The sequence below is a fragment of the Gracilinanus agilis genome, unplaced genomic scaffold (assembly GCF_016433145.1).
Source record: "Gracilinanus agilis isolate LMUSP501 unplaced genomic scaffold, AgileGrace unplaced_scaffold48084, whole genome shotgun sequence".
NCBI lineage: Eukaryota > Metazoa > Chordata > Mammalia > Didelphimorphia > Didelphidae > Gracilinanus > Gracilinanus agilis.
In genome coordinates, this window is record NW_025382560.1 from 1533 (window position 1) to 9788 (window position 8256).

General features: G+C 44.1%; 1 protein-coding gene across 1 annotated transcript; it reads right to left on the reverse strand.

Moving 5' to 3' along the window:
- Positions 1–2647: 2647 nt before the first annotated feature.
- Positions 2648–5612, reverse strand: LOC123255529 (trinucleotide repeat-containing gene 18 protein-like; the record flags this gene model as incomplete). Its single annotated transcript, XM_044684303.1, has 2 exons — positions 2648–2800; positions 5179–5612. Coding segments are annotated over 2 exons (587 nt in total), but the record flags the coding sequence as incomplete, so codon positions are not given.
- Between the last annotated feature and the right edge of the window lie 2644 nt (positions 5613–8256).

Sequence of the window (8256 nt, forward strand, 5' to 3'; positions counted from 1 at the left end):
AGAAAGAAAGAAAGAAAAGCAGTTAAGGGCTAGACAATCAGGGTTGCCCAGAGACACAGCTGGGAAGCATCTGAGCCCCTAGTTTCTCTTCAAAAGAGAGACAACATGGGTGTGTAGAATGTCAAAACTTAAAAAAAAAACAATGGTTAGCACTACTAGGTCTGTATCCCAAAGAGATAAAAAAAAATGGAAAAGGAAGTGTTTGCACAAAAGTATTTATAGCTGTGGTTTTGGGGGTGGCAAAGACTTGGAAACTAAAGGAATGTCCAACTGGTGAATGGCTGAACATGTTGTGGTATGACGGTGATGGAATACAATAGTGCTGTAAGGAATAATGAATAGGAGGATTTCAGAAAGAGCTGGAAAGACCTCCATGAACTGATGCAGAATGAAATAAGCAGAACCAGGAGAACAGTGTACACTGTAACTGCAATACTATGGAATGATCAACTTTGACAGATTTAACTAATTGCAATACAATGATCCGGGACAGCTCTGAGGGACTTATGACAAAAAATGCTATCCATCTCCAGAAAAAGAATGGTTGGAGTAGGAATGCAGATGAAAATATAGGATTTATCACTTGTTTATTTGGGTATATGCTTGGGATTTTGGTTCTATAAGATTATTCACTTACAAAAATGAATAATATGGAAGTGTTTTGTGTGACAATACATGTATAACTCAGATTGAATTCCTTGTCAGCTCCAAGAATGGGGAGGGAAGAAGGGACAAAGAGAATATGAATCATGTAACTTTGGAAAACTTATGTGGAAATTCTTTTTTTTTTTAACCCTTAACTTCTGTGTACTGGCTCTTAGGTGGAAGAGTGGTAAAGGTGGGCAATGAGGGTCAAGTGACTTTCCCAGGGTCACACATGAAAATTCTTTATTAGAATAAAAAACCCAAATAAAAAACGATGTTTAAAACAAAACAAAAATAGTGATTAGTTTCCCTTAACTTTTTTCCATCTTTTTATTCTTTACTAAGAGGAAAAGGATACATTGGGAAATGTAAGTAATGGAAAAACAAAGATTATCAATACAAAATTTATTTTAAAAAAAGTTTTTTACAAGTGCCTTTTTAAAAGTAGGTTATAATAGGCATTAAAAAAATCCCTTACTTTCCGATCACATGGTTCGATGGGAATATGACTGGGGAGCTAGACTCCAAATGATCACTCTATTGCAAATATTAATAATATGGAAATAGATCTTGATCAATGATACATGTAAAATCCAGTGGAATTGTTCATTGGCTACGGGAAGGGGGAGGAAGGAGGGAGGAAGGAGAGGATGGAACAAACACGAATCATGTAACCATGGAAAAACATTCTAAAACAAGCAAATAAATAAATTAAATTAAAAAATAAATTTTAAATAAACCCTTATCTTCCGCCTTGGAGTTAAATACTATGTATTGGTTCTAAGGCAGAAGAACAGTAAGGGCTAGGCAATGTGGGTTAAATGACTTGCCCAGGGTCACTTAGCTAGGAAGTGTCTGAGGCCACATTTGAACCTAGGCCTCTAGGCCTTGTCCTCCATCTATTGAGCCACCCAGCTGCCCCCTTAAACAGGCATTTGGGGAGGGGGGGGTTGTATTTAATTAATTTAGAGTATTTTTCCATGGATAAAACAGGCATTTTTTAAAGGAAGAAAGGTGAGCTATGAACAGTCATATTTTTTAAAAAGCTCCAAATCACTAATAATTATAGCAATTCAAATGAAAGCAACTCTGAGTATCTACATCACACCCATTAAATTAGCAAAGTTGACCCAAAAAAGAAAAATGATAAATGTGGTAGAGGCTATGGGGAAAAGAGGCATATTAATGCACTATTGGTGGAAATAAAACTGGTACAGCCATTTGGGAAAGTAATTTGGAACAATGCCCCGACAGTTATAACTGTGCACATACCCTTTGACAATCCAGTGATCCTATTTCTAGGCAATGCCCCAAAGAGATCAAAGAAAGAGGGAAAAGACCCATACGTACAAAAATATTTATAGCAATTCTTTTTTCATTGGCAAAGAACTGGAAACTAAGGGAGTGTCCATCATTTGTGGAATGGTTGAACAAATTATGGCCTATAAATGTAATGGAATTCAAAATTGTGCTATAACTGATGAAAGGAACAGTTTTAGAGAAACCTTGCCAAGACTTGTATAAACTGATACAGGATGAAGTAAACAGAACCAGAATAATTTATACAATAACAACATAGTTAAAAACAAGCAATTTTTGAAAGACTTAAGAATTCTAGGGAGCAGCTGGGTGGCTCAGTGGACTGAGTCAGGCTTGGAGACTGGAAATCTTGGGTTCCAATCTGATCTCAGACACTTCCTAGCTGGGTGACCCTGGGCAAGTCACTTAACCCCCATTGTTTAGCCCTTAATACTCTCCTACCTTGGAACCAATACACAGTATTGATTCTAAGACGGAAGGGAAGGGTTATTAAGAAAAGGGTTATAAAAAAAAATTCTTGGACTAACTGATTTCTAATATCCCCTTCTAGATCTACCATTTTATATCTAGGCCACCACCAACCCCATCCCAAATACCGACAAAGACAGGTAGATAAAGAACCATATCTTTCACCTTGTCCTCTTTTTTCCTGGGGGCTGTAGAGAGGCAAACCAGGACGTACCTCTTTCTTCACCTCCTTTCCTTTGGCCTTGGCTTTGTTCTTCTTGTTGGCCATGGAGCTGGTTAAGGAAGCCCGAGACTCCGGGGCCAGGGAGGGGATGCCGGGAGGTGACATGGAGGAACAGCAGGAGCTCTCCTTCCCCTTCTTCTTCTGCTGGAGAGGCAAACACAACAAAGACGCGGTCGGTGGATGGGCGGAGAGGAGAGGGGCCGGGGACAGGAGGCGGCACCCTAAGCCTCACCTCCCACCCTGAGCGCCCATCTCTGACCGCAGTGGGGGCTCCCTGTGTGTGCCAGGGGTGGAAGACTCACTCCTGAGCTCTCTCTCCGCTTGCTTTATTAAAATAAGAAATGAATGAACCAGAGTAAAAAATGCCTCCCTTTGCCAAGGCCCGTTCATGCTTGTAGGCTGCACGTCTAAAAGGCGATCACGTGGCCCTTGCGTCACCTTCCCCTTTACCACTGGACCCACCAAGTATTAATAATGCACACCTTATTCATCCAGACCCCAAAGGAAGCTCCAGACCAGGTCAGCCAGGCAGGGAAAGAGGTGGTTTAGGTTGGAGGTGCTGTGACCCCAGATCACCATAATGATTTAGGGATCCGGCATTTGAAAAAATGGAAGCAGTACAGCATCGAGGGTAGAGCACTGGACCAGAAATCAGGAAGACTAGAGTTCAAATCTAACCCTCACGTGCTAGCTGCATGACTGCGGACAAGCCATTTAACCTGTGTGCCTCAGTTTTATCTGAAAAATGGGCATAATAGCACTTACCTCCCAAGTGTTTTTGTGAGGATCGAATGAAATAATTGTGAAGTACTTAGCACATAGTAAGTGCTATATAAATGCTAGCTATTATTATTATTAAGAGAGAGAGAGAGAGAGAGAGAGAGAGAGAGGTGACCTCAAAGACAGGAGGCCCTGGACTCAGAGTCCTGCCTCTGCCATATACTGGCTCTGTGACTAAGCAAGTCACTTAACTTGGGACTCTAGTCAACTCTTATCTAAGACTAGAAGTTACAGAGAAGACACTGACCTGCATTGGGAGAGGGAGTTTCCTAATCTGGAAGTTCCTTAGATCAATGAAATCACATGTCCAATCTCTAGCCCTAACTATATGAAAAGCAAATATATCTCAAAGACTCCCTCTGTCTCTTTCTCTTCTGTCTTCTCCCACTTCCAATCTCTTTCTTTTAATCTATCTCTCTCTTCTCTCTCTCTCTTTCAATCTCTCTTCTAATCTCTTTTACTCTCTTCCAATTTCTCTCTCTCCCTCTCTCTTCGTCTCTTAATCTCTCTCTTCTCTCTTTCAATCTCTCCCTCTCTCTCCCAATCTCTTTTAATCTCTCTCCCTCTCTTCTCTTTCAGTCTCTCTCCCAATCTCTCTCCTTCTTTTCTCTCTTTTAATCTCTCTCCCTCTTCTCTCTCCTTCAACCTCCCTTCCCCTCTCTCTTCTCTCTCTCTTTCAATCCCTCTATCAGCACTTACCTCCTGTCTTAGAATCAATGCTATATATTGGTTCCTCAGTAGAAGAAAGGTAAGGGCTAAGCAAAGGGGGTTAAGTGACTTGATCAGGGCCACACAGTGTCTGAAGCCAAATGTGAATCCAGGACCACCCATCTCTGGGTCTGGCTCTCAATCCACTGAGCCACCTAACTGTCCCAACTCTCTCTCTTTAAAAAAAAAAAATACATTCTTACTTTCTGTCTTAGAACTAATACTTAGGATCAGTTCCAAGGCAAAAGAGTAGCAAGGGTGAAGCAACAGGAGTTAAGTGACTTCCCCAGAGTCATATGACTAGGAAGTGTCTGAATACAGATCTGAACCCAGGACTTCTCATCTCTAGGCCTGGCTCTCTTATCCACCAAATCACCTAGTTGCCCTTCTGGTCTCTTTCACCAAAAGAATACGTCTCCAGGAGCAATCAGAAGGGAAAATATACTCTGGCTTTGTGGCAGGACTGGACCAAGAAGCTCAAGCAATAATGCTATTCCAACAGAATGAGTGTTTTTATTCAAGATATAATTGGTCAAGAGATCATAGATCAGGGGTCAGAAGAAATCCTGGAGGCCATCAAGTCCAACCCCATCATTTTCTAGATAAGGAAACTGAGGTTCAAAGATGCTGAAGAGACTTTCCCAAAGTCACATCAGTAATAAGTGTCAGAGGTGGGATTTGAACGCTCATCCTCTCTATGGCCAATATTCTTTCCACTGTCCATAGCTGGGACAGTTTTATTGGAGAAAAGAATTAATATTTGGATATAGCAATGGGAGAAAGTAGGGAAGGAGAAAAGTAACAGACTCGAGGTTGGGAGTAGGGGCAGATCCTTTTTGAGACTTTGTGACATTTTTGAGATTGCCAAAGTGGGAAACCATTATGGTTGGTTTCTCTGTCCTTTGCCAGGTCAGGTAAAATCAATAAGCATTTATTAAATGCCTACTACGGGCTAAGCACCAGACCGCAACCCCAGAAAAGTCTTCAAGAATAATCCTCCACACAGTACACCCCTTTTTCCAGGACCCCCCTACCTTGTTGAGCTCTTTCCTCTCCTTCGCTTTGCCTCCTTCCTTTCTGGGGCTCAGTGGGGTCCCTTTGCCACAGCGGCTTCCCTTGGAGACAGGAGTGGAGGAAGCGGGGGACAAAGCCGCGGCTGAAGTGGTAGCGTCATGGAGGAAAATCCTCTCACTCCGGCGCCTGTTCCACAGGTCGTCGTCGCTCACCTCCAGCCCAAACTCAAAGCTTGACTCCTTGGGGGACTTGAGCTTCTTTGACTTGCGCCCTTTCTCCACGGCGATCTTGGTCTTCTCGGGGCCAGTAGGGCTGACGACGAGGGTGCTGGGAGAGGGTGCAGGTGGGGCTCCCCCCTGCTCCATCAGCCCCTTCTTCCCACGAAGCAGTCCTGACGGGGACTTCTTCCTGATTTTGACTTCACTCTCTGAGTCGGTGTACTCAAATTCAGTCCCTAAACACAATTGGACAAAAGGATGATGGTAGATGCCCCTGGGCGGTGAGGGGACGGGTCTGCTGGGGTATCTGTTAGCTCCCCATTTATGACAGCCTCCCCATTCTCTTCCAACCCTCGGCTGTGGCACCTTACCAACAATCACTTCTGCCAACAAAACTGTGTCTGACAGAGCTGGAGATCCAAAAGGGTTCACTGCCTTGGAAGGGCTGCTTCCCACCCAAGGTCCCTGCTCCCTTCCTATTCTTGACAACCCTGTGAGCAAAGAAGAGATGCCACGGCCCCCCCGGGAGAGGGGTGACCCTGCCTTCTGAATCACAGGAGGAAGGGTACGGCAGAAGCCCCAAAGCCCAGCGCTACAGTCAGAATGGTTTCCTGGAAGCTTTCTTCCATTTTCTCAATGGCTTCTCCAACCAAGCGTAGAGAGGTCCCAAACCATGCATCTGCCTCCAGAGCTGCTGTGGCTCCAATTCTGACCTCTCCTTGCCCTGGTTAGAGATGTTCTGGGTCCTGAGCCTCCAACAGGAGATTCTAGCCCTGAGAACAAGTTTTCATGAAGGCTGGAGAGCCTCCACCCTTGGGGAGTCCTGTCCTCAGCCCAGGCTTCAGAATGCTTTGTTGGGACATTCTCAACACAGACTTAATTTGGTTTAAAGAGGAGAGGAGGGGAGAGGATGGGAGGGGAAGGGAAGGGAAAGGAGAGGAGGGGAAAGGAGAGGAGGGGAGGAGAAAAGGAGAAAAAGGTGTGCCATTCACTTGAAAAAGAATCAACAGAAACCAGGCTAATTCTCAGATTGGTCTCACTAGCGGGAAAGGCTTGTTATTGGCTAGTCGCCATGGTCTATTTCCTGGAAGTAACTGATATACAAAATGAGGCTAGAAATCCCCTATGAACCCCCCTCCCAGACTAGGAAGCTGATATTTTCATTCCCTTCCTAGACAAGAGCCGCAGCTGGAGGAGACCTCAAAGATGACCTCCCTCCATTCAGAGAGGAGGAAACTGAAGCCCGAGGATGATGAGGGGCTTCCAGAAGGTCCCACTGTGAGCTGAGCCGAAGGTCTCCTCACTCCTAGTTCTTCCTTACTATATTCCAGGCTCCTTCATCCATCTCTCAACTTTTGCAAGCCAGCGGCAGAAGGAGACCAGACTGGGAGATATTTTAACGGAAGGATCTGCTTACCAGTTTAATGATGCTATTAACCAATCTTTTATTAACAGACTTCCAGCAGCTCCTAGATGCAGCTTGGGGGTTTCACGGCTTATTAGGGGTGCAGGCAATAAAATGCAGCCGTGATGAATGCCAGAGCAAGGCCTGCCACCTCACTCACTACTACGAGGCTCCGAAATGGCTGAAAGGGCAGGGGTGCCTGCCTTAAGTCTGTGGGAGCATGTAGCTTAGAGTTACCTAAAAATACAATCAAGACTCTAGAAAGGACTACCTGTTGGCAATCTAGGCACTGGAGTCTCTAGGGAGGCTTGTGAGACATATGAATGCCATACGGATATATTCTGTGGGGTGTCAGGGCAATGAGAGTCGGTAGCACAGTGCTGAGTCCTTGTCTCACAACCATATTGTGGCTCTGACCTCTCTGTCTACAAATAACCCAATCTTTCTGTGTCTGCAGGATCTTGTGCCTATGTCATTTTTTTTTAAACCTTTACTTTCCGTCTTAAAATCAATATTGTGCACTGGTTCTAAGGCAGAAGAGCAGTAAGGGCTGGGTAATGGGGGTGAGGAGACTTGCCCAGGGTCATACAGCTGGGAAGTGACCAAGAACAGATTTAAATCCAGGTCACCTCTCATCTCTAGGCCTGGCTTTCAATCCACTGAGCCACCTAGGTGGCCCCCTTCATGTCTTTATATCTCCTTTCTCTTGCCTTTCTTTCCAAGGGTCCTTCCCAGAGTTTTCTGGGCTCTTCCCTATTAAGCCTCTACTCTCAGAATTTTGGGTCTGTCTCCTAAGGAGGTAAGAGGGGAGTTCTCGTGTCCTTTAAATGGTGAGCCCAACAGTGTAGACTCAGTGAGGTACCAATTCCTTGGTTCTCACAATCTGAAAGAAGCACATACCAATGGAACATAAAGAATACAGTTAAAAAATGTGGATATTTACTTTACTGGACTATGCATGTTTATGATACAGGTTGTACTCTCTGTGTGGGTGTGTATATGTCTTATAAGGAAGGTAGTATCCGATGGGAAGTAGTGGAAGAAACATGATAAATGCATATAATATACATATGTGTATATATTTTTTATATATAAACTTCAGCAAGCACAGAAATGGAGGGGAAAAAAATTTTCAGGCTCTACGATTTTGTGACTAACACCTTTCATTAAGCAAGGCCATAATCTATTAATTTTGTTGGCTGACAAAATTCATGCTTTGATTTCTGTTATAATAAAAAATCATTGTTAAATAAGAATGAGAGACAGATAGAAGGGGGAGACAGAGACAGAAACAAAGAGAGGGAGGGAGAGAGAGAGGGAGAGAGAGAAAGAAAGAGAGGGAGAAAAAGAGAAAGGGATGGAGGGAGAGAAAGGGATGGAAGAAGGGAGGGAATGGGGAAGGAGAGAGGGAGAGAGAGAAAGAGAGAGGGATGGAAGAAGGGAGGGAATGGGGGAAGGAGAGAGGGAGAGAGAAA